This window comes from Onychomys torridus, chromosome 18 (assembly GCF_903995425.1).
Source record: "Onychomys torridus chromosome 18, mOncTor1.1, whole genome shotgun sequence".
Taxonomy (NCBI): domain Eukaryota; kingdom Metazoa; phylum Chordata; class Mammalia; order Rodentia; family Cricetidae; genus Onychomys; species Onychomys torridus.
The window spans coordinates 43,405,633-43,432,747 of NC_050460.1; the positions used below are offsets into that span (position 1 = coordinate 43,405,633).

A 27,115-nucleotide genomic window follows, 5' to 3' on the forward strand; every position below is an offset into this window, starting at 1 on the left:
AAACTTCCCTCTCAACAAATGAGAAAAGGGGAGTCTTGTGTCAATGAGGGTGTCAGAGGTACGTCAGTCATACCCTCTTCTTCATGACCCTCCAGGCCCAGCGAGCCAGAGCGGAGAGCTATGAGGGAGCCCACCCAAGAAGCCCCAAATGAACGGAAAATGTACAGCTTCCCAAAACCATCAGCAATCTCTAACCCCCGAAACCTAGAGGGACCCACGGATTCCATTCGCAGACCACACCCAAAGCCAGCTGTATTCACAGAGAACTGCATGCACGTGTTCAGACCAGCACCGTCACAGCAGCCCCAAAGGTGCGCGGCCACAGGCGTGTGGGCATAAGCCAGAAAACAGCTGCATCATGGAAATGAGTGACGTGCTAAGACTGCTGCAATGTGAAGCCTGAGTGCTAAAGGGGAAGACATCCAACAGGCCTTGTTCTTAGGAATCCATCCTCATTGTGGGGAGGGCAGAAGATTTTAAAGAGAGTGACAGGAATGCTTTGGAATTAAACAAGGGTCTTGGTTGTACACACTGTGAAGACAGCATAAAGCCACACCATTCTGTATTTTAGAATGATAGGTTTGAGAGCTGAGGAGACAGCTCAGCAGGGAAAGGGCTTCTACACAAATGTGTGGCCCCAAAGTTGGATCCCTGGCCCCCAGATAAATGCTGAGGGGTGCGTAGCTGCCTGCTTTGTAGTCTTAACATGTGGGAGGCAGAGTCAGACTCTTCTCAGAGCAGGCTAGCTAGCTAGACTACCCAAATCCTTGAGCTCCAGACCCAAGTGAAAGAGCCTGCCTTAGTATATAAGATGTCTTCTAAGGAAGACAGTCACATGCACACACTCCCACAAGTACCCACTCGTGCACACATAAGCAGAGCATGCACATGGACACACATGGACATAACGGCCGAGGACCCGAGCTCCGCCATAGGAGTCTATGATGGTTTACATCCAGTTGCCTCTCACGAAGTATGTGGGAGGAAGGAAGCAGGCCCAGGGCAGGCCAGGGCTGAAATTGAGGGCAGTGCTAGGGGATGAGCAGGGAGCTGGGCATTGAGGTGCAGCCAGAGCATAGGAGCGTACCCCAACAGCCTGGCCTACGCAGTTCAGACTTCTGAATGTTAAGGGACAGGTAACTCCATTTTCTTTCTTCTCTTTCTTTCTTCTCTTTCTTTCTTTCTTTCTTTCTTTCTTTCTTCCTTCTTCCTTCCTTCCTTCCTTCCTTTCTTTCTTTCCTTTCTTCCTTCCTTCCTTTCTTTTTTTTTGGGGGGGGCATTTCGAGACAGGGTTTCTCTGTGTAGCTTTGGTGCCTTTCCTGGAACTTGCTTTGTAGACCAGGCTGGCCTTGAACTCACAGAGATCCGCCTGCCTCTCTGCCTCCCGAGTGTTGGGATTAAAGGCGTGCGCCACCACCGCCCGGCTCCATTTTCTTTTTGGCTAAACAATGTTAGACTTTGGCCATGTCCCTAGCTAGAGGACAACTTGTTTGACAAGTTCTTGTGACTAATCAATAAACTTGTGAATTACACATTGTAAATTGTTTCCATTGTTCTGAGAAATAACTGACCATAGATGTTTTGTGGAATATTAACTGTCTGACCATAAACCCCTAACACATATCTTTCCTGTGATCACAAAAAATAAAAAATAAAAATAACTGCAAAATTCTACTTTTAATCACTTGGTATAAAGAGGCTATGCATTTAACCTGGGCTGTTTTCATTCTCTTACTATGGGAGACTGAAAATATGGCCCAGCTATTATTAAATTCTTACTTTCCAACATCTCAGTGTTAGCTCGTGGTTTTCAACACCCTAACTCTGAAGGAAGGCAGTTGTGGCTTGACCACGCCCTGGAAGAGAGCATTGCTTAGCCATTCTTTGGGAACGCCAAGTCTCGAGTGTCAGTGAGTGAAAGTGTGAGGGTCTGTGCATTGCATGAAGAAGTGTGGGTGCATGGCTTGAGAGTGGAAGAGGTATGTACACGTGTAAGTATGAATATGCGCTGGTTCATATGAGGAAGATGTAACTCTGGTGGGTGTTTTAATGTGTAAGAATATGTGAGCATACAGAGGCGAGTATGGGGGTACATGAGGACATGTTTGTGTATGTATACAGTAACAGTGTGTAGGGGCACAGGCATGTGAATGCTGCACACATACCCTCTTCAAGAAGCTGCAGCCAAGGCCACACCCTGAGATCCTAGAGGAACAGTCCCCTCCACCCCTCCAAGTTCATGGGTGAACACTATACCCCTTTACAGAGAAGCTTGGAGATGGTCTGCCCCTCCAGAAGCAGCTTGAGTAACAGGCCCACCTGATAAAGCCCCTCAGGTCTCCTGTCTGTCTTCCTCTGGGGCAGCTGGACACTCCCAACACACACACACACACACACACACACACACACACACACACACACACACACACAGAGATAAGAGTCCATAGGAAGATGGAACAGTGAAGAGCAGTGTTGACTGGGAGAGGCTAGGTGAGAGACCTCCACACAGAATGGGGGCAGGCAGATATGGGGTGGTTCAAGCTGGGGGGGAGGCGCCTCTGCCAGGCTCAGAGCCGATTCCCCACAGGCCACCCAGAAAGCAGGCCTAAGGCTTGCCTGTCACGAGGGGACAGGCACACCTGGGATCTTCTCACAAGAAATGTTCTTATCAACATGCTTCGGAGTCACAGGTGCCTAATAAAGTGCTCTATCGTCCCTGGTCACTGACAAAAGACCTTGGGTGGCCAGGCCCTGACCATTGGCTGGCAAACTGGGGTTCACCCAAGCAGCTTGTGGTATAGAACACTGGACACAGTTCCCTGGGCTGATACCTCAACTCTGCAAGCTTGGCCTTCGGGCCGCCATCTGTGTGGCTACTAAGGAGGCTGGGGTCAGGCTAATGGAGAGGAGCTAGGCTTCCCCAAGCCTCTCTTCAAAGACAGATCTATGGCCTTTTGGTTCAGAATTGGGGGGAAAAATCCCAAGTATGACTTAATGTTCTCCTTAGAGGGGAGGTACTGTGCCCACCCCAGCCTCACTCCCACTGGTCAGAGTGTCCACCAGCCCCTCATTCCCACCTGCAGGCCTGCAGTTCTTACAAGTAACACTTGGAGAACAGCTGAAACTTCAGAGAAGCCACTGCATATGGAACAACTGGTCTCTGGGCATTCCTTCACACGAGGCCCCACCCCACGGGACCCTGGCATGAGGGTGTGGCCACTCAAGACCAGATTCATCCAGCCCTCTGCACTGCTTCTCAGTCAAAGGAACTCCATGACAAAGCGAAGCCTCACTGTGAAGTTGCCCACAGGGCCAAGAGAACAACACCTGTCACATTCCTTATATCCTTCTCTCAAACATGGTGTCCAAGTCCTGTTCACCAGGGAGCGGGTTGCGCCTGCTTTAAGGGGTTCCTACCTGAGCTTGCCGATGGCCAAGCCAGTGACTACAGTGACACCCACCATTCTCAAGGGCTTGCCATTTGCCCAGCTTTGTGCAGAGTTTAGTGTGCACTCACCAACACACCAAAACAGCCTCAGCAGGTGGCACTGACTGATTTCACCTCACTCATTTGGACAACGGGGCTCTGAGATGGTAAAGTGCTTGCCTAGGATCACAGAGCAAGAATTCAAAAAGGCACACTGGACACAAAGCTATCCCTGATGCTCCGACACCAGGAACTGACTGGCAAGGACTTTAAGGATCTTCTTGTGGCTCCCACACAGTGGGGTTGATTTTCAGCGGGAGAGAACCAATGACCATTCAACCTTCTGCTTCGGCTTAGCCACAGCCTTCATTGGCAACACAGAGCATCCTCGGAGATGCTGGGATCCCGAAGACCCCTGTTCTAAACTGAAGTGGCTCTCTCTAGCACCTGGTTTTGGCCAGTTCTAGCAGCCCCTTCAACCCACTAGGGCTTGGCCGCTCCTCATCGCCCAGGCCCATTTCACAAAGATAGGGACAAAGCTGCCTCCTGGGGCCCCTGCCCATAGCCTACCTTCATTGTGAAGGTCCCCATGAGGCTCTGCCCACTCCTGCTGGACCGCTTCCCGGCGGTATACCACGTGTGTCCTTCCGCCAGCCTCCTTGGCCTGCTGCCCTCTCTCCAGAGGCTCGATGAAGTAGTCCGAGCTGTCTGTGCGGATGAGGCCAGCCTGCGGTCCGGGGAGAGCCGGAGCAAGGTGAGAGACAGAATGTGAAGAGGTGAGAACGGGGGACACAACGCAGACACATATGGGGGAATCTTCCTCCAGAGCCCGAGAAGCCCTGGGACTCCTGGACGTCCTATGACAGGGAAGTGCAGGGGAGGCTGATCACGGGAAGGAGGAGGGCCCCCATTTTAAGTACCACAGGACCTGCATTGCATGTGCTGGTCATTTGAGGCTTCCTATAAACAAAGAGTTCTATTATTACTTTTCCAGGTAAGTAGGGCGCACACAGCCAGGCACAACATTCTGATAGTATGCTACTCCCCCTAAAGGCAAGAGGGAAAACCCCAGAACGAAAGGGAAATCAGCCCTTGGGTAGGTGTGGACCCTGCTCCAGTACAAAAGGTTATTGTTTCAGACCTAAAGCACACATACATGGTACAGCCAGGGGGTTGGGGGGATGGGGAGTGGTGGGGGGTGGAGGGGGCGGCTATGGGCCCCACAGGAACCTAGCCAGGATGGTGCACCAAGGGGGCAGCAGGCTCCCCTTTCAATCACACATTCCATCCACATCAAAATATTCCCTAAAAAACAAAAATAAAATAAAATCAAGAGCTGGCCTTGGAAATCAAAACACAAAAATCTAACCTTGGCCAAACCCAGAAAATGTGTTATTAGCCACCAACCAAGACCATAATGAAAGAGGCCAGACCAATAAAGCATATAAAGAGATGTGTGTTAATATACATGCGCTTGCAAATACATATAGACACACACGCACCCACGTCATCTCTATAAAGTAGGCCAGTCCACCTACCACGGTGCACAGAATATAGCAGAGAATGTTTAATAAATAAATATTTGTTGAATTCATTCACTTGTTCTAACAAACACCTACTGAAAGCCTTCAGCATCCCAGATACCAGGAGCCCAGCTGTGAACACAAAGCCGTGCTCAAAGGCACATTTTTTTTTTAAAGATTTATTTATTTATTGTGTATACAGAAGAGGGCATCAGATCTCATTACAGGTGGTTGTAAGCCACCATGTGGTTGCTGGGAATTGAACTCGGGACCTCTGGAAGAGTAGCCAGTGCTCTTAACCTCTGAGCCATCTCTCCAGCCCCAAAGGCACATTTTTTTATAAGCTGACGAGACTTCTCCATTTGAACCAGAACTCCCCTCCTTAAAGCAGCCACTGCACACCCTTCAATTCTGCCCACCTCCCCAGCTTGGCCTGTTTGGGAGCTGTGTCTCAGGGAAGTCCTTCCAAGGCTCCAGTGCACAGCGTCACTATAGCAACATCAGGCCCTTTTCACTTGTCAGTGAAGCAGAAAACCAAGATAGTCAGGCCCAAGATGGCCACCTTCCCACCTCGTCACAGACCCATTCAGGAGGCCAAGAAATGCTCCAGGGAAAAATGGTGGCATCGTGATGGTGTATGGCCTCCCCAGGCTCCATTTGATCAGGTCATATGATGGTCTGAGAAAAATCTTGGTGCTTTTGTTAAAATGCCAGGAACAGGGTTCTCCGGCTGGGAAGACGGAGCGTAAAACACTTGCTACCTAAGCCTGACAAGCTGCATTCAGATTCTCAGAACCCATATAGAAGCTAGACCCAGTAGCACAGGCTACCCCCATAGTCCCAGCACACCTGGGTGGGGGCCTGGAGGCTGAGGCAGGAAAACCTCAGCCAGCCTGACATAAGCCCCTGAACAAGAGATCCTGTTTATTTAAATCAAGGTGGAAGAAGAGGATTGGACCCAAACTTGTTCTCTGATTGCATGCACACTATGGCTCGTGCACATATGCACATGCTTGCACCACACACACACACACACACACACACACACACACACACACACACACACACCACATGCAATGTCAGCATTAGCATCCTTTCAAAAGACTCAGCACCTACCACTTGCTCTGGGAAACAGGTAAATAAGGCTCAGCCTCTGGCTCTGGGAAGGAGCCAAGGATGAGGAATGTCCTACCCTGCCCAGCACTAGGGCAGGTGTGGCCCTAAGGGATAGGTGTGCACCAGGCACCTAGTTACAAGAGCTAAAAACACAACCTGACAACCCTGCCCGAAGCGGCCTGTGTCGGCCCCATGGAAATACTGGCAAGAAGAGAGACTAGCAGAAAGGGGCTCAGATGCCCTCGGCTTCCTGGCACCAGCTCCATTCTCTCCCATGTTGGCAGCACATCTCCACTCTGCCATTAGACAACGCGACCTCCCTCAAAGGCCTGTATGCAGTCTGAGGAGAGCTGTAGTGACCCCAGCTGTCAATCAGGCACCTTGAGACTGGCCGCCTGGGCTAGACCCCACAGCTCGATGGAGGGGGATGAATGTACGAGAGGAAGAAAGTGGTAGGGTAGTCAAAGACAGCCACCCAAGATGGATAGGGCATGCCAGGTGGAGGGGGATCTTGGGCAGCTTATGGAGGCACGGATTGGGCCATAGACCAGAGAGGCACTGAGGATCACAGGCAGAGGCTGAGCAAGGCTAAGAAATAATGGCTGTGGTGGTTTGAAAGAAAACAACCCCCAAAAGGGAGAGGCACTAATAGGAGGTGTGGTCTTGTTGGAGGAAGTGCATCACTGTGGGGGCGGGATTTGAGGTCTCCTATGTTTAAGATACAGCCTAGTGTCTTAGACCACTTCCTGTCGCCCGCAAGTCAAGATGTTCTCAGCTCCAGCACCATTGTCTGCCTGCACGCCTCCATGTCCCACCATGACGATAATGGACTAAACCTCTGAGGTTGTAGGCCACTCCATTAAACATTTTCCTTGGTAAGAGTTGCTGTGGTCGTGGTGTCTCTTCACAGCAACAGAAACTCTAACTAAGACAATGGCCAAACTCAAGGGCCTCTCTACCACTGTAGATCTACAGAATCCCAGGGCACATGAAGGATGCAGGGTTGAAGGGACAGCTGCTTGGCCTCAAGCAAGGACATGCCCCAAAGCTATTGCAGCTGGGCAGTCTCGACAGGACCAGTGAGAAAGACCAGACCAGACCACCACCACCTTCCATACTCCTTCCCATGTCCCATCTACTAGAGAGGGGCTGTTCCTGGTGTAAGCAAAGAAACCATCCCTTCACCGGTCTATCCTGCAGGCCAAGGTCCATACAATTAGGCTTGCCCAGGGGGGTGGTCTGTGCCATCTCAGCCCTCAGGCTTCTTGAAGCAGCCTAGCAGAACAGAATTCCCTAGACCAGTAGGCAGAAGACTCCATCCACCTTTCTCATGCCTTGGCCCTCCTGGCCCAGATCCTCTCTTCTATTCTGGGACTTGCTGAACCAACTGCACAAAGCAAAACTTTCAAACGTTGACACCTTCTGCCTCATGGTTCCGTGTGGTTCCATGTGGTTCCATGCAGCTCCATGTGGTTCCATGTGGTTCAGAGCAGATAGGCAGGTTCTAGAACGATCTGGATGCTGTCATTACTGCTCAGCCCACAGTCACCGACCACATGTTTAAGCTCCAGATTGAGTGTTCCTAACAATAACAAAACCAGCTAGGGGGCCTCTAAGTTATGCTTGAGTGTCTCCAGTGACAAAAACCTTCTTCTCTTATGATGCATGAAAGTCTCTATAGGGGTGCTCCTAACATATCAACTTGACAGCAGTCTACAGTCACCAAGAAGGGTGTCTCAGCTCTGTGACTATCTTTATCAGGTTGGTCTAAAAACATTCTTGTGAGAGACTGCCTTGATTGTTAATTTCATAGGAGGGTGCAGCTCCCTCTGGGTGGCACCATTCTCTAGGCTGGTGGTCTTAAGCTGTATAAGAAAGCTAGCTAAGCATGAGCCTGAGCAAGCCAGCAAACAATATTCTTCCACAGTTTCTACCCTCAAGATCTTGCCCTGATTTCCCTCAGCGATGGGCTGTGACCTCAAATTGTAAGCCAGATGAACCCTTTTATCCCCTAAGTTGCTTTTGATCGGAGTGTTTTTATCACAGCAACAGAAAGAAAACTGAAATATGTCCCTATGTTCCACCCTTTATAAACTGCCTTATAATCTGTTATTATTAAAAAGTATGGTGGTGCACGCCTTTAATCGCAGCACTCAGGAGGCAGAGCCAGATGGATCTCTGTGAGTTCAAGGCCAGCCTGGTCTACCAAGTGAGTTCCAGGAAAGGCTCAAAGCTACACAGAGAGACCCTGTCTCAAAAAAAAAACAAAAAACAAAACAAAAAAAGTAATACTATAAGGCCATGTGGTAGTTTGAATGTAATTGGCCCCTGTAAGTTCATACAGCGTGTCACTCTTAGGAGGTGTGGCTTTGTTGGAGTGGGCATGGTCTTGTTGGAGGAAGTGTGTCACTGTGAGGGTGGGCTTTGAGGTTTCCTATGCTCAAGATACCACCCAGTGTCTCAGTCAACTTCCTGTTGCCTTCTGACCAAGATGTAGGCAGCACTGTTTCTACCTACACACCTCCATGCTCCCCACCATGATGATAATGGCCTGAACTTCTGAAACTGTAAGTGACCCACCCCAGTTAAATGTTTTCCTTATAAGAGTTGCCACGGGAGCCTGGCAGTGGTAGCGCATGCCTTAATCCCAGCACTCAGGAAGCAGAGCCAGGTGGATCTCTGTGAGTTCAAGGCCAGCCTGGACCACAGAGTGAGTTCCAGGAAAGGCTCCAAAGCTACACAGAGAAACCTTGTCTCAAAAAACAAAAACAAAACAAAACAAAAACAAAAATATGGTCATGATGTCTCTTCACAGCAATAGAAAACCTAACTAAGACAGCCTTGCTTGGTGACACATACCTTTAATCTCAGTACTTGGGAGGCAGAGGCAGGTGGATCTCTGTGAGTTCGAGGCCAGCCTGGTCTACAAAGCAAGTTCCAGGACAGCTAGGACTGTTACACAGAGAAAAATGCATCTCAAAAAAAAATGGGGGGAAAAAAAGTCCCTACAACTTAAGTTGTCTTATGCCATTTCACCCTCACAGCCCGATACAAAGGCACTCATTCTAGACCTATTTCATAAATACGTTTTCAGAAGTTCAGAAAGTAAAACAACTTGTTCAAGCTACCCAGTGAGGTTCAGCATTGAACAGGAGCCCAGGTCTGTGTGGTCTGTAACTGATACACCATATAACCTTGGCTTGTCTGGGCTGGAATCTGCCCTTGGGGCCCTTTCCTGGTCCCACCTGGAGTTCCCTTGGCTTCTGTTGGGATCTGGCCTTTCAGAACAAGAATGCTCAATCTCACTTCTGGACAGTTGTTCCCATGGACACCTCCTACCACGAGTGTGACAGCAGAGGAGACTCGAAGCACAGGGCTCAAACAGAGAACAGTGCCCTCGCACTCCCCGGGCGACTTCCCATCTCAACCAGAAAGGATCCTCAGCCCACACTAACCTTCCTACCACACCTGCAGCTCTCCACCACCTCCACCTCCTCAGTCCTGCCGCCCCGGCTCCCGACCTCAGGCCTTGCCCCAGGGCCGAGATGAAGAGCGTCGCCCAAACCAATTTACTAATTTACCATGTAGAGCAAAAGAGCTGGACCCAGTAACGAGGGGCGTACTTTGTGACGAGGGGTCTCATTGGTCCCCAGAGGTCAAGAGCAGAGCCTCTCCAAAGATTGTTCTGATCCCATTTGGGGTATGGTGTCTAGGCCTGGGCCAGCTCTGGGCTCTCTCCCAGCCTCAGAGACCCTTCTCTTGGAGAGAGGATGAGGAGGCAAGACTGGCAACAGCGTCAGCTACTGCTAACCTTCATGGAGACCTACCTCTAGGGTATGACCCACCTGGGCAGAACAAACGCTGACCTTTCCCCGCCAGCTCTGCTCTCCCCGTTCCACACAGAGAGATTTGGCACAAGTTCCCTTGAATCCCTGCCCTGGCCAGGAAGCCAGGCACCACGCAAGGCAGACAGCCTGGCAAGCAGAGCTTCCTGGCTCCCTGCCTCCTCACTAAATCACTCCGTCTCTCAATTTATGAGATGTTTATATTTCTGAAAAGTGGTAGCTAATTTTAAAGTACTAAAATCAAATCAAATTGCTGGATAAAACATCAAGGAGAAGGGGGGAAAATTATTTGTGGAAGGCTGGAAAATTAACGTCGGCCCTATCTATTCCCACCCGTTGCTTATTCTTTCACAAACAGTACATAAGGGGGAAATGTACACTAAAAAGGTTCCTCGCACAACAAAAACAAAACAGAGAACGAATCCTTGGTTACGTCTAACAGAGCCAGATACCAGGTGGGCCCTCAGCCAGTTGCCCGCTCAGGATGGAAACCCTCTGGGGAAGGCCTGGTCACCCTAGCCTTACACCAAACCCTGTAGCCAAAGCTGGCTATCCCTTTCTTGCCCTGGCCTGGTCTCCTATGATCACATTCTCTTTCTAAGCTTATCCCCGATCCTAGCTTAGAAGACCTCATGCTGGCAGATAATTCCTGATCACACCAGCCATCCCAACTCCTTATACATATGTGTATTCCTTTCATATTTACCCAACAACCCCCTGAATAGACAGAGACCCAGATTTCCACCAGGCAGGCAAACTTCAGAGAACTCTAGGCTGTGTCCAGACCTGCTTTCTCTCCTTTGTTTTACCCATTTCTGGAGGAAAAAAAAAATCAAGGTAGTCCAGAACTCAAGACCTGCAACTCCTGATACCCTAACCCTGCAGTCAGTTCAAGTACATGCAGCAACCAAGAGTCCTTCAGGGCCCAGACCCTGACCAGCCATGCTGGGGTACTGTCTCTGATATGACATGAAAGAAGTGTCATCCACCACCTTAGGGCAGAGTTCCTATCAGGGATCCTCTATGCACAGGCATGATGGGGAGCCGTGAAGGGGGAGGGGGGGGGGGGAGACAAGCCTCTGCTAGTCTTAACGAACTTATATCTGGATGATACAACTTTTACAACTTGATAATTAAGACAAACAACCCAATTTAAAAATAGGCAAAGGATCTGAGTAGCCATTTCTCTGAGGAATATATTTAAGTGGCCAATGAAAAGGTGCCCAGTGTCATTAGTCAGCGGGGGGAACTCAAATCCAAACCACAATGAAATGCTGCTTCACACCCACTAGGTTGGCTAGAATAAAAATAAGATAATAACAAGTGTTGGCAAGAAGGAGGAGAAACTGCAGCCATTACACACTGCTGGTGGGAACGTAAAACGTACAGCCACTTGAAAGCAGTCTGGCAGCTCCCTACACAATTAAACAGCTTTAATACAGCATCCAGAAAGTCTCCTTCTAGGTACAGACCCAAGGCAAACAAAAATATATCCACACAAAACAACTTTTCCGTAGACTGTTAACCTTCATTGTGAACTTGCTTGGGTCCAGAACCACCTAGGAGACACACCTTTTGACTTGTCTGAGAAGGCATTTCCAGATAGGTCTAAATGAGGAAGGGAGACCCCTCCTGAATGTGGGCAGCAGCATCCCACGGCCCCAGTAAGAAGGGAAAAACTGGGGACAGCGAGCTGAGCAGCGGCACTCAGCTCTCTCTGTGGCCTGAGCAAAGATGCAGTGTGGCCGCCCGCCTCACACTCCCACCACCATGCCCCCCCCCACCAGGAAGGGCTGTACCTCTTCTTAAGCCCTGTCAGACACTTCGTCATAGCAACCAGAAATGCACCAAATCCCAGTACCTATAGAAGCATTGTTCATAGCCATCAAAAAGTGCAAGTAGCCCAGATGCTGACCATCAACCTATGACATATCCACACGATAGAGGATTATCCAGCCATAAAAATGAATAAAGTACCGACACATGCCACGGAGCAGATGAGCCTGAAAAAACACTGTGCTAAGTGAAAGAAGCCAGGCACAAAAGATGACAGGTCTATGAGCACCTTTACAGGAAAGGGAATAGGAAAATGTGTGGAGAAAGCACATGAGTGACTGCGGGGAGGGGGGATTTGATTGGACAAGAAGTAAGGGACATCCATTTCTCTACGAGCTGACGAAAACTTGGTGTTGAATATGGAGACAGTTACGCATCCCTGTCTAAAGAAAACCCACTGAAAGCCATGTGTGGTGCCACACTTAAACCCAGCACTCGGGAAACAGAGGCAAGCAAATCTCTAAGTTCGAGGCCAGAACAAGTTCTATAGCAGCTAGAGCTACACAGAGAAACCCTGTCTTGAAAAAACAAAGGAAAAAAAAAAGAAAGAAAGAAAAGAGAAAAATAAAATCTACTGAACTGTGTGCTTTGAACGGGTAAACTCCGTGGTGCATGAATCACAACTCAGTAAGGCGGCTGGCTGCGTGCTCAGGGAGACTAAGACACAAGATGAGGCACACGCGCAGCACCAAGCTGCCTGCTTCCTTGGAAGTGTGAGTCAGTATGGCTCAGATGAAAAGCCCAGGGATGTTGCAAACTCAAACCTGATGTGAGGCCCCAACTCCGGGAGATCTGCTAGAAGCAAGGGCAGCCAAGGCCTCGGCCTGAGCCCAGGAAAGTCTGCAGGCTGATTCAGACAGGGCTGAAGCATGGCACCCTTACAGGATGGGGCTGAAAAAGCCAGCCTTGTCCCCAGTGGGTGGGCTTTACTGTACCCCAACTCAGCAGCATGAGAACTCCCAGGACAGGACACAGGCTGGAAGAAACATCAGGAGTCAGCTGGGGCTAGTGCCTGGGATAGGATGACCACTGAATCTCTGTGTTCAGGGTCATGACCTCTGCAGACTCTGAGAGGGGCTGCCTATCTGCAGCAATATTATGGGTGATGTGGGGAAATGCAGAGACCCTAAGTTCAGTGATTCCCCGATTCAAATCTTGGCTTTGCTGTTCATTCAGGTAATCTTGGCTAAGGTGACATTCTGTGCACTTATCTGGTAAAGAGGTAATACATATGCCAGACATCATTTCTACCTTCCAGTGACAGATGTGTGGCAGCTATAGTATCTATTGTTGCCTTTAACACCACTCAAAACTATGTTTTAGAGCAGTGGTCCTCAACCTCCTAATGCTGGGTCATAGCATTTAATACAGTTCCACATATATTTTGTAGTGGCCCCAACCATAAAATTATTTTCATTGCTATTTCATAACTGTAGTCTGCTATTATTATGCACCATAATATAAGTACGTGTGTTTTCTGGTAGCCTTAGGAGATCCCTGCAAAAGGGTCATTGACGCCCCCACAAAGGGCCACAAACCACCGGTTGAGACCAGTTTTAGAGCCTGGGGGCTCAGAAAGGGGATGGTAGGCTCAGAGATGGGAGCACCATCCTTGAACCCCAGAAAGGTTTGTCTCTGATTCCTGGCTCTGCCATAACTGAATTTACCTGCTCAGAGGCCTGTAATTGGGAAAACATTCCCAAGAAGAGGGAGGAAAAAAAATCCCACTGGGTAGGAAAAGTCCCTGCCAAGAATAGGAGACTGGCAGAAGGCAACATTAATCAGGTGCGATTTCTTTCTCTTTAAAATACTCTGGTTTTTTACTTTTCTGTGGTTCCCTTATCTCAAAAGGCAATCCTGTTCTACACAGATGTCTACAACTCCCTTCCCCTAAAGCAGCTTGAAAAAGGAAACTGTGTTCAGCAGCTTTTAGTGGCTGTGACAAAACGTCTGAGAAAATCAAGTTTAGAAGGAGGAAAATCTATCTGGCTTATGGTATCAATCCATGGTGGTTTTGAGTCTGTGGCGGCAGAGGGCAGCATGAGCAAAGCTGCTCATATCATGGTAGCCAGGAAGCAGTTGGGGTCTCCATATGCCCCTCAAGGGCTTGCCTTCAGTGACCTAACTTCCATGAGTCTGTACCTCCCAAAGGATCCTCCACCTCCCAGGAGCAGCACAAGTTGGTGACCAGATCTTAACACTAGAGCGCTTAGGAGAACATTCTAGATTCTGACCATAGCACCAATAACAGTGGATTCCTCCTCCTCTGCCATGGGACTTTCCTGCCAATCGGTAGTAAGGCTCCACAGGGAAGTGATGCATCTGAGACCCTACAGTGCTAGATGGCACAGATCCTCTCCAAGCCTCGATTTCCACATTTGAAGCCAAAGGGTTGGGGAGATAAAATGAAGGAGAGACAGGAGAATGCCTCCCTGGGGTCTGAGGCCAGCAGGGGGTGGGGTTTTCTATTTTCTTTCCTTCCTGGGCCCAACCTTCCTGATCCTCCACGACCTGACCCTCACTTCTCTGTCAAATACATGGCTATGACAACTGTCCTCCCTCCTGGATGCTCATTTCAATCATCCGAGGAATTTGCAGATCTATTGCCACCCAGGCCACACCCCAGACCCACAACATCATACCTCAGTTGGAAGGGCTCTGACATCATATGCCCTTAAAGCTACCCAGGTGATTTCCCACACATGGTCAGGGCCAAGAATTACACAGCCAAACTGAAGGTTCCTGGTCCATGGAACGGTACTCAAAGGGATGACTGAGGTTTTCCAGGTCAGCATGGGGGTAGCCAGAATAAATGCAGAAAATGGACAGGAAATAGAAACTCCAGTGGACCATCTATGCATGCCCTGAGTGGGGTTAAGCCAAGCCAGGGTGGTTCTTGCATGCCTCTGGCATTGGGAGCATCCCCACCCTTGTAGGGAGTGACCAAGGATTCTCAAGATCACTCTTGGTGCCTCATGCCATCTCAGGACCTCACTACCTCCTTCCCACAAAGACAACGCCTCTGTGAGTGAAAAGTAACTGGCCAGGCAGGCCGGTGGTGGCTCAAGCCTTTAATCCCAGCACTTGGAAGGCAGAGGCAGGTGGATCTCTGTGAGTTTGAGGCCAGACTGGTCTACAGAGCCACAGTGATACAGAGAAACCCTGTCTCAGAAAAACAAAAACAAAAACAAAAACAAAAAAACCTATCCAAAACTGCCCCCCAGAAACAATGAGGGTCTTGAGGTCAGGAAGTGGCTGAGGGGTTATGATCTGCAGTAGCCAATGGCAAGTAAGGGATGTCAGTGGCTACCCTAGGTGGGGAAGTCCACAGTGCAGATAAGTCCAAGTCCCTCTGTGGGTTTGATGGTGATGATGATAAGGAAGACAATGACAGAGGTGGTGATAATTAACTGTCCTCTGTTGCCAACCAGAACTCAGTTGGTTTATGTCATTAACAGCTTGGTAAATACACTTAAAAGAGGGTAGCTGTTTTATTTCCACCCCATTCTGGCTACAAAGGGAGGGGTCCTGATGTAGGTGGCAGGGCAGGGCTCATATCAAAAGGTGTCCTGAGCCTCCCCCTTCCTCTGCAAACCATGTCCTGGGGTCTGTCCGGAGTCCAAGCATTTCCCCCTGGGGCCTGAAGCCACCCATGTTTCCATTTCCCTATGCCCAGAAGCCACATGGCTCCAAGGCTCCCCTATGCCACTCCATCATCGGCACAGCCCACCATGATCGGGCTGGGAGCTCTGCCTGGCCTCTTGCTTGGCTCCCAGTCCTGGCAGCAGCTGTGGCTTCAGGACGAGGAGACAGGAAGCAGGCCTCCAGTGCCAGAAGGCAGCGTGGCCGCCAAGCCTTGAACTGAAGAACAGCTCCCTGCACGGAGGCCCCACTGTCTGTACCCTGTGGCTCAGATGCCAACCAGAGCACTTGGGGAAGCTCCAGGGAAAGGGTACAGACAGCCTCCTTAGCCTGGGAGAGCCAGCCAAGAGAGAGCCCAGAAGGTCCAGCCTCGGCTGTAAGCCACCTCTCTCCCATGTTAGATCACAAGTGTCAGTGTCCATCTCGGACTCTGATACAGGGTCAGTCTGTGGCAAGTGACGGAGGAGCTCTGTGGCCGCCTAGGAGAAGGTTCCTGTACCAGACAGGGAAGCACAGGAGAAAAGGAAGTGGGGTACACCACACACCCAAATCCCATGTCAACGGGCTCCAGCCCCAGTGGCCCTAACAACACACTGACCCTCTCAGAAATACCAGTTTCCTTTACAGAGGTGCCAGAGCAGACAAAATACAAATAAAGCCTCTGTGGGGACTGCACCACTAGAATGTTCCATATTGCCAGGCTTCTGACATCTCATCACTGTGTCTATTAGTTACAGCAGCACACATTTCCATGCTCAGCCATGAGGCCTCTTCACATGCAGTATCATTCATTCCCCCATCCATCCATCCATCCATCCATCCATCCATCCATCCATCTACTTGTTTAATCATTCATCAGAGAGGGTCCATTCTAAATACTCCCAATACAACTTTTTTAAAAAATGTGTCTCTATGATCCAGGAAACAGCCCAGTGGGTAAGAGCACTTGCACACATGTGCGGACCTCGCATCAGATCCCCAGTATCCATGGAAAGAGCTGAGAGCTGCTGTGCTGCGGGGGGGGGGACAGAGACAGGAGGATTGCTGGCTTTGCCAGCCAGCCAGTCAGCCTAGCTGAAAACAGGAAGTTCCGGGTTCCGTGAGAGGCTGTGTCTGTGATTGACAGAGGAAGCCACTTGACAGTCTCCTCCTCTCTCCATGTGTGCATTCACACACACACACACACACACACACACACACACACACACACACACACACTGGGCTATCACTTCACTGAGATGGAAACAGACAGCAAACACATCCGTAGAACTATAGCATCCAGAAGGGGACAGTGGTAGACGACATAAAACAAGTATAAAGACCACTGGAGACTAGCATGTTATCTGTGGCACTGGGAAATTGAACCTGGGGCCCTGTGGATGCTAGGCAAGAACTCTATCACTGGGCTACATCCCTAGCTCTTTTTTGATTTATTTAAATTTTGGGACAGGATCTCACTAAGTAACCCAGGCTGGCCTGGAACTCAGACAGGCTTTTATTTGTTTCTTTTTAAATAAGACAGGGTCTCACAGTGTAGCTTAGGTAGCCTGAAACTCACTATACGACCCAGGCTGACATCAAACCTGCAGCAATCCTCTTGCCGAGACTCCTGGGACGCTGAGATTATAGGCATGTCCCACCAAGCCCACTGAGGTTGGACTGTGGCCCTTATAAGAGATCTGTTTTTGGGCTGGAGAGATGACTCCATGGTTGAGAACTCTTGCAGAGGACCCAGGTTCAGTTCCCAGCATCCATATGGTGGTCCACAAGCATCTGTAACTCTGGTTCCTAGGGATCAGAATCCCTCTTCTGACCTCCTCAGGCACACATGTGGTACACAGACATATGTGAAGACAGGACACTTGGGATGGAGAAATGGCTCAGTGGTTAAGAGCACTGACTGCTCTTCCAGAGGACCTGGGTTCAATTCCCAGCAACCACATGGTGGCTCACAACATCTGTAATGAGATCTGGTGCCCTCTTCTGGCAAGCAGACAGAACACTGTATACATAATAAATAAACCTTTAAAAAAATAAGTAACAGATCTTGATTTAAAAAAAAAAAAAAACACTCACACACATAAAATTAAACTTTAAATAATAATAATAAATATGCTTTCTCAACAGTGGCCATAGGGAACTATGGGGACACAGTAGTCCCCACATCTCCAGGCCAGTAGCTCTGGAAGCAGTCTGTGTCCTGATGGGTCCCCTCACCCACAGACCTCTGTCTCAAGCCAGCTACAGCTCCTAGTACCATGTCCCTGGAAGCGAAGCAGACCACAAGGCTTGTCATGTTCTATGGCATGCAGTGAGCATTTCACAGCAGCCCACCGACTCCAAGATCTGAAAATGGATAGAAGAGTAGCCATGGTGATTTGAGGCTGAAAAATGAGAAAGTTTCATTGGAGCAAAAGCCCACTCACTTTTCCTCATTGGCCTCCGAGCTCTAAGGAAGACAATGCTGTACAGAAGTGGTCAAGTCCACCCCTTAGATCAGAAGCCTTTAATAAACCTCCTTTAGGACCCAGCCAAGCCCAGGAGTCCCGAGGACAGCCCCGTGGCTTTCAGTATCCAGCATCCTGAAGCTGTTACCATGGCTACCATCTCACTGGCCATCTCTGGCCTTGAGTCACCACTCACGTGAACTTTATCCTTTTCCATTGAGTCAGGAGAGGCTGAGGGATTGTGGGAGGTCCCTTGACATCTCCCTGAGGGGGACAGTCACTTCCATATGTACCCTGGGTCTCCGGTCTCCTCCCATGCCTGGGCCTTGGTCTTCTTAGCTAGGAAATAGAGGGACACTGAGGCCCCAGAGCCTCTCCCATACATAGCTTCTCCAAGGACAGGGAGAGGACAGGGACTGTTCTGAGCTGAGACCCGCTACAGAAATGGTTGTGAGAGGCCATCTTCAGACACAAGAGTAGTTGTCACAGCCACCCCTTACCTGCCAGGGCTGAGATGTCATGTGGACATCGGTGGTGGTTTTAGGGCTTTGAAGGCAGGGCAAGGCCCACGTGCTGGTAACCCCGTGCCAGGGAGCTGGCAGGAACTTAAGAACTTTCCACTGCACAGCTGGGGGAGCTCCTGCAGGCACTCACTGGGAGCCCACCTGGATCTCTCCCACAAAGACCAGGAGGTAGATAGGCAGGCAAGTCCAGCCTCCCACCAGCCCCAGCCACCCTCCCTCTAGCCAGCCCGGAGACACAGCTGAGGAAGGAAAATCAAACCAACCCTCGCCGGGAGGAGAGTTCTCTCTGCTCCAGAGCAACAGCAGTGAGGTGATGTCTGGCTTTTATTCCATATCATAAATAGGTTATTAACCCAGGGCTGACAGGAGGCAGGGCTATGGGGAGATCCAGACAGCAAGACTGTGATATTGACTATCTCAAGGGCTGGAAAGTCCCAGAAGCCGGCCTGTTCCACTCACATAGACCAGGCAGCCTAAGACAGAAGCAATGGGGGAAGAGCCCCCCAAGAGCAGGAGGTAGGACCTGGAGCAGACGGGGCATCCTGGGGTCCATAAGGGAACCTGCTGCACACCTCACCACTCTGTCCTTGCTCATTCAAGTTCCCATTTACTGTCCCCAACTTTGAGCAACAATTTAACTGCAGCATTTTAAAAAGATAGTGTGTGCTTGTGTATGTGTGCATGTGCCTCTGTGTGTGTGTGCGCGCACGTGCACGCATGCCACATGTGTGACATGTGTGCTTGTGCCTGAGGAGGCCAGAAGAGGGCACCAAATTCCCTGGGACTGGAGTCACAGGCAGTTGAGAGCCACCCAGTGTGGGTGCTGGGAACCCAACTTAGGTCCTGGAGGTGCAGCAAGAGCTTTTCAGCGCCAAGTGCATCATTTCCAATCAACAAAGCTACAAGGTAGTTTGGGGTGTATGTAACTCAGTTGGTAGAATGCTGACCTAGCAAGTGTGGAGCCCTGGGTTCCTTCCCTAGCACCACATACAGGGCACGGTGGTGCACACCTGCATCCCAGCTCTCAGGAGATGGAGGCAGAAGAACCCCAAGTTTAAGATCATCTTCAGCTACATAGCAAGTTTGAGGCTAGCTTGGGCTATATAAGACTTTGTCTCAAAAAAGAAGGTAAGGAAATCACTTTATAGGTGCAGAAGTGGGCTCAGAGAGGTCAAGTCCCTCAGTGTGGAGGAGCATTTACAAAGATGGCAATGTCCTCAGTCCTGTCCCTGTGTGTACATTCTTTGCAGTGAGACGCTGCCGCTCATCCCTTCAAGAGATAGAGTCCATGCCCTTGCCTGGGAAAATCTCCCCCAGCTTTATAGTATGACTTGGCCAATAGAAAGCATCACAAAGCTTCCAAGGCTGGACCCTAAGAGGCCATATGGCTTCTGCCTTCCCCATCTTGGAATGCTGCCTGGAGACTGTGGGGAAAGAGCCAGGCTGTCTACTGGAGGAAGAGAGGCCACAGTGAGGAGGAGAACTCAGGCCATCTAACTTATAGCCAGCACCACACTGGTAAGAGGAAAAGGCCAGAGAGGACCTTCCAGCCAGCCCACCCAGCAGCCTCATGAGAAGGCCCAGGAGACCGTCAGAATAAGGACCACCAGGAGAGGGCCTGGGTGAGGTTAGATCAGTGTGGGCTCTGACTACCAAATGAAGTCCACAGACTCCCGGGTGGCCTTCAGACAAATAAGATGCCCTTGACTTCATCATCCTGCCTGCCACCTACTCAGACAAGGAAACGCGGATGACGAGGATACATCAGCAGACGGTCATTGTTGACAGATCCATAAGGGGCCCTTTGCACACTGACAAGTCTAGGAAGTGATGGCTATGGTGACCTCTGCTTTCGAGGTAAGAAGACTGGGAAGCAGATAGGTTAGGGAGCTGCCCAGGGTCACACTGCATGCACAGGGCAGAGCTGGAAGCTCACCCCAAGTAGACCAGTTCTTCATTCCCAATACACACTGCACGGCCTACTAGTGCGGGCTGAGTACCCTTCAGTGCCTGCGTGTTGAAATCTAGTCACAAATGTGACTGTCTAAAAGGTGGGGCCTTTAGTGTGAGGTTAAGTCATGAGGACGGAGTCCTCAGAAAGGGCTGGTAGCAACTCACTAGCCCCTGTTGGCCCTCCTTCCTTCCTGTCTCTGTTTCCCTTGTGCAATGCCTGCCATTCACCCTTTGAAATGTGTTCCAAGCCGGGCAGTGGTGGCGCACACCTGTAATCCCAGCACTCGGGAGGCAGAGGCAGGTGGATCTCTGAGTTTGAGGCCAGCCTGGTCTACAGAGTAAGCTCCAGGGCAGGCTCCAAAGCTACACAGAGAAACCCTGTCTTGAAAAACAAACGAACAAAGAAAGGAAGGAAGGAAGGGAGGGAGGGAGGGAGGGAGGGAGGGAGGGAGGGAGGGAGGGAAGGAGGAAGGGAGGGAGGGAGGGAGGGAGGGAGGAAGAAAGAAAAGAAAAGAAAAGAAAAGAAAAGAAAAGAAAAAGAGAAATGTGTTCCAATCCCCTGAACCCCTGTACCTCTGCACCCCTCATTCCCAGTACAGTCCTTGAGGCTGAGTGCAATTTGTTTTAAACAGTGTAATAGAATGTCAAACATCAACTCTGAAGCCCCAGAACCTGGCCGGAGCCTGGCTCTGTGTGAGGCCCCCAGACTGTTCAGAGAGCTGCATAATGGGTGGTATCATAATCATGCCGGGCAAGCATTGCTCACACCACCCCTGACCCCGCAAAGCCACCACGGGTCTGGGTGGGTGGATGGATGGCCCAGCCAGCCTGAGGAGCCAGGTGGCCTAGGTGGCCACTAAAATAAACCACTGGACTGAGCCCCACTTTTCAAGACCCACCATAAACTCACATGATGAGGACCCTAAATCCAGGGACCATTAGAAACTTACTAAAGTCCAGGTCACACAGCTCCTCGGCATCAGAGTTGAAAAGATTACACTTCCTGTCTCACAATGGCTACTAGCAAGACCTTTCCAGGCCTTTCTGTAGGCCAGGTACTTTCCATAATTACGTGATTAAAATACAGTCCACATGTGTAAGTGCATCATGAAAGGTACAGTTTTTGTGACATACTGCTTCTCCAGATAGTTATGTGCCCACAGCAGAGGCATTCACGTCTCAGCCCTTTCTTGTCCCCAGAGTGCATGCCACTGCAGCAGTGTGTGTGTGTGTGTGTGTGTGTGTGTGTGTGTGTGTGTGTGGTGTGTGTATGTGGGTGTGGTGTGTGTGTATGTATGTGTGTGGTATATATGTGGGTGTGTGGTATGTGTGTGTGGTGTGTGTGGTGTATGTGCATGGTGTGTGTGTGTGGTATATGTGTGGTGTGTGTGTGTGTGTGTGTGTGTGGTGTATGTGTGTGACGTGGGTGTGTGGTATATGTGTGTATGGTGTATATGTGGGTGTGTGGTATATTTGTGTGGGGTGTGTGTGATATGTGTGTGATGTATATATCACAGATACATACGTGTGAAGGCTGGCATCTTTTTTAATTGTTCTTTACTCTCTTGAGACAGCGTCTCACTAAGCCTGCTCATCAGTCAGGCATTTCCTGTCTCGACCTCCCCAGCACTAGAATCACAGGTATGCACTACAATATCCAGCTTTTTAGGAAGACACTAAGAATCCAAACTCAGGTCCAAATGTTTGCCCAGCAAGCCCCTAACTAAAGACTAAGCCATCTCCCCAGCCCACTGCAGCCCCAATTTAAAGGCGAAAGGACCCTAGTTCAGAGGTTGCTGGGACCTAAGAGTGGGAGAAAAAGGAGGGTTGGATCCTGCCTTCAAGGGCCCTCCCCAGCCCCACCATGTGCCCCTAAAAATGCAGCGGTTGCAGAGTGGGAAAACAGAACCAGATGTGACAAATGTTACACGTGTGGCCACTTCCGCACAGACCTTGACTCACAGAGGCACCAGAGGCTGAGGGGGGCACTGTGCAGCCAGTCCCCTCACCAGCCTGGCACATGACCTTGAGGCCCAGGTCCCGGGGAGACAGACTCAGCTCATAGTCTGGGTTCTGAGTAGATCCAGTGAGGACACAGCCCTGACCATGAACCAGAGACCCCCCACTCTGAATCCCATAACCCCTCCAGCACCCACAGAGAATTGGCCTCTACCCAATCCCACGTTCCTCCAGATACAGAGCATCGGTAGCCATGATGAGCAGCACATTGGGTCACTTGAAGTCACCTGGAATCACTCCCAGTCTTGACCCTTGGGCTTGAAAGTGTCCCAGGCTATCGGTTCCCGAGGAAGCATTTCCCAGGAGGCAAGCTGGGCCTTCTACATCCCTTCCTGAATCAGTCCTTTACTCTGCCATCAAGAGCCCAGCACATGCACTCCTGTTGGTGATGTTTGGACAGTTCCGAGGCAATGGTACCTCCTCTCCTAAGCCCTGTTCAGCTCAGCATTCATGTTTCATGACCCAGGGCAGGCCTGGCTGGGGTGTTCAAAGCCAGACTCTGGAAACCCATAGTAGAATCTTCCCTGCGCTTAATTGGAACACAAGACTAGAACTGTGCAAGGCCTGGGGTGGACTGAAGATTCAGAGGACAGCAGACCCATCCTGAGTTTGACCCTCCAGATCTAATGCTCCTTTTGTTGTAGGAAAAGCCCTCTGTGTGGACAGACCCACAACCAATTTCATTGCTATTGTGAAAAGACCGTCTAAGCAGGGGCTCCATCCTCATTTGACCTGTGACCTACACCAGAGGCAGTGACCCTCATCACCCACTCTACCATCCGGCCCAGTGGGCACCTGGGATGGAATATATCATGCACTACAGGTAATTCATGCATGTCATTGGGAATGGACACAGCAAATAAATAAAGGTAATAAAAAAAATTAAGTGTAAATCCTAGACACAGAAAACAGCTTCTCCAAGGTGACATAGCTAGGGAGAATATTTACACAGAAGCCACAGCAATTAGCAACACCATCCCAGGTATGTTCAGCTCCAGGCCCACCCATCAACGCTACCATCCACCAGGCCCAGCCACCAGGCACAAATGTTATCAAGCACACTGCACCATGTGGCCATGTAAGGCACACCTCACTAGGTCCTATGTCAGGGCCACATGGCCCTGGCCCCTGCAGCATCTGGCATATAACCACCTGTCAGCAGACTGATGAACTGATTCAATGACAAGGACAGTTTCTGAGGAGGTCTGAATGGTGCTGCTCATCCCCTTCGTACCTTAGTTGAGGCCTGAAATGCACAGACGGAGCATCTCCCCATGCCTCAATCCAGATGGGCAGACAGACAGACTCAGTACCCACTGTTATCTGGTAGGCAAGCTCCTATGTCTCTCACTGACTCCTACAACCCAAATTTCTCAAAATCAACCTATGGATTACCTCGCTCCAGATCACTTGGAGAGTCTTGTTGACAATGCAGATCTTGGGTCCCACCCTGGAGATGGAGACACTATATCTCTGACAGGGCCTTCATGGCTGCCCATCCTAGACTTTAGAATCAGCCATTGCCTAGATCATGCCTCTCCATGGTGACCCTATTACCTACAGTGGCATGAAAATGGTTTGGAATAGTCAAAGCCCAGAGGTTAGGAGGATGGCTCAGTGAGAAAGTGTTTACTATGTAAGCAGGAGGGCTGAAGTTCTGATCCCCGGTACCTATGTGAAAGTCAGGTGTGGCAGTACCCCTGACTCCCAGGGCTTCGCCGGTCAGCCAGCCAGCCTTGCCAACCCAACAAGCCTCAGCTTCGGTGAGAGACTGTCACAGAGACTAAGGAAAAGAGGAGAGAAGATGACCTCTGGCTGTCACACACTGGTGCACTGGGGAAACATATGCACACACAGGCATCCACCACACACACACACACACACACACACACACACACACACACACACACCATGTGTATACTTGTATATTCACTACATGTGCATGCATGTGGGTGTGTGTTTGTGTGTTTGAAAGAGAGAGAGAGATATGAACAGTAAGAGTATAGAGTATCTCCACCATCTGGGGGATGAGGGACCATGTGGAAGAGTCCATGAGAAGCAGGGAGCTTAGAGAGGAGACGTGGGGAAGAAGAGAAAGATGTGATGCCATGTGACACAGTCACAGGGTGGCTCCTGCTGTCTGATCCTGGCTGGGAAGCGAGGTCACACAGTATTAGTATCACATCAGTTTAGAAAGGGGCAGGGACCAGGTTGCATCCCCAGCATCTAGAATAGGAATTATGTGCAGACTAGGCAAATAAATCCTGCTGGGGTGTAGGGGCTCGAGCCTATAATCTCAGTGCCAAGCAGCAGAGGCAGGGGTCTCAAGTTGACGGGCTACGTGGCAAGACCTTGTCTCAATAAGTAAATAAATAAGTAGGTCTCCATTTAGGAAAAAAGACAGATTAGCTCATCCAAATCTGCACAGCTTTCAAGTGCAGCCACTGGCACACCCTATAACAGCGGTTCTCAACCTTCCTAAGCCGTGACCCTTTAATACAGTTCCCCATGTTGTGGTGACCCTCCCCCAACCATAAAATTATTTTCATTTCATTATTTCATAAGTGTAATGCTTCTGCTGTTATCAACCATAATTTAAACATCTGATATGCAGATAGTCTTAGGTGACCCCTGTGAAAGGGTCACTCGGACCCCCGAAGAGGTCACCATCCACAGGTAGAGAACCGCTGCCCTAGACCAGACCCTCCTATCCCTGTTTTAGTCTGCATCCAGAGATCCCAGCAGGTAGCTCATGGATAGTTTCCTGGTGAATAAAAGCATTAGAAAGGTCCCACTATGGCCACCTCACACTTGGCAGAGTCTGGCAGCCAGTAAAAACATGATGGCCATCTGGAAGACAGTCAGGCCACTAACATTGTGCACCATGTCCTCAGGAACCCCAAACCTACGGGGGGGGGGGCTGGCGGGGACTGGGATGCTGGACAGGAGGGAAGACCTTGTCCCTTACCAATCCATCACAGTTGCTGATGGCAACAGCTGCCCCAGGCATTCCGGTGACACCGCCGGTGTACACACACTCCCGTTGCAAGGGTTGTCGGAAGAGTTCCCGAAAGTCCTCTTGCCATTCCACGGGGGCCCCTGGTACCACCAACCTCCGGTTGGGCCGCAGGCTCAAGTGAAGCAGTTTCCCAAAGACAGTCACATTGAAATAGAGGACGTGGTGCCTTGGACCACCAGGCCTCAGAGTCTCTCTTTCCAGTCTCGGGGGGCTGCGAACCACCCGGAGGTGGCTACGTGAAGAGGGTGCTGTGGGAGCAGAAACCACATGGGACAAGAAGCGTCCCCGAAAATCCGTGCTGCAGGGCACAGTCACGACATAGTCACGGAGTTTCCCAGAGAGGTGCAGGTCTGTTGGAGGTAAACACAGAGTCACTTCACTGTACAAAGGTAAGAGGAAATCTGGGCATCCCCTGTGGGGAGGTGGGGGAGATGGACAGGCAGCCCTGGGCATCACTTATCACAGATCCCTAGCCCAAGTTCATTATCTCCCCATTGCTTCCTAAGCCTGCACAGTCACCCTGTACTTAGGTGAATGGCATCCAGGTAGACATAAATTTGTGAGCGTCCATTCTCTCCATCACCGTCCGGTCTTTTTTATATTTAGCAGACGTAAACAAATGATGTCAAACAGAGTCCTGTCCCCATAGCAACAAGCCTTCCAACCTCGAGCACTGCTTAGAAAGGGCTGAAATTCCAGATCTGCCTCAACTCCCCCCACTGTACTGAAGTCACCAGCCTGGGGCAGGAGCCTTGCTAAGCTCCAAGAATGCAGCTGCCAAAACAAACACACCTAGGAACCCAGGGGATCCTGGCCCTTGACACAGAGAAAGGAGGGGCTGGGGAAGGGAGCGAGGGAATGCAGCACGGTTATATATTTTTCCGAGGTTAGAAAGGAAACTTTTTAAAGTAGCAGAGTGGCTGCGAGACTTCTCCACTGCCCAGCCCCAAGCAGGATAAATATAGAGCTTCAAAAATAAAGAGACGCAGGGGGTGACCTGCCCACTTGGGCTGACTGAAGTGTGAGGTCATGGCCCCATGCTGCAGGCCATTTGCCAGTCAGTGGGCCTCATCCTCACACAGCTCCATCCCTACTGCAGAGCCAGGCGGGAATGACAGCTCACTGGCTCCCAGGCCCTGTGATTCATGGATACAAGTTGGAAGGAATTTCCACTTCTCCATAATCCTATCCCTCGCCTCCCCAGCTCACAGCACTGATCAAACACACCCAGGAGACAGATGCGCCTTTCAAATCCCCCAGGCAATTGCATGTGGGGATTGTGTCCCTTTATCTTTTAGCTGTGATAGCAAAGGAACCCAAGAATGTGCAAAAGGGGACCCACTTGGGCACATGAACCCTGCCTGGAAATGACAACCTTTTCTGTATGCCCCAAAGCACCCGAAGGTACCCATGCTGTAAGATGTGTGTGTTGTGTCTCTGGTCTATGCCGGGGAGACGGGAGACGATCTGCAGTGTCTGGGGATGCTTTGGGGGGGGGGGTTGGAGGGGAATAGGGGAAGAACCTCTTTTTTGGTCAGAAGCAACAGTGCCCACGGGTTTCTGCTATGGGAAGCCGTCACCTGCTCGCCGGATTCCGTGTGGGACAACCAGACATGCACATTCAGACACGCACATGCACACAATTCCCCAAGTGCCACCCAAGTTGGAGACAAGGCATTAAAAGATCAAGAGAAGTGGAGGAAGAGGAGGGGGAAGGTGAGCTCACTGTGACTCTTTCTCACGGGAGGAGACTCGTGTTCCCAA

At 50.3% G+C, this 27,115-nt stretch overlaps 1 protein-coding gene across 1 annotated transcript in view; it reads right to left on the reverse strand.

The window, feature by feature from the left end:
• The window catches only part of Adamts14 (ADAM metallopeptidase with thrombospondin type 1 motif 14), a 74,914-nt gene that overhangs the window by 47,513 nt on the left and 286 nt on the right, over positions 1-27,115 (reverse strand). The window contains exons 2-3 of the mRNA XM_036167957.1: positions 25,301-25,701; positions 3,998-4,154 (exon numbers count right to left, since the gene is read on the reverse strand). Of these exons, the coding sequence (XP_036023850.1) occupies positions 3,998-4,154; positions 25,301-25,701 (558 nt within the window). The remainder of the gene's footprint in view (positions 1-3,997; positions 4,155-25,300; positions 25,702-27,115) is intronic.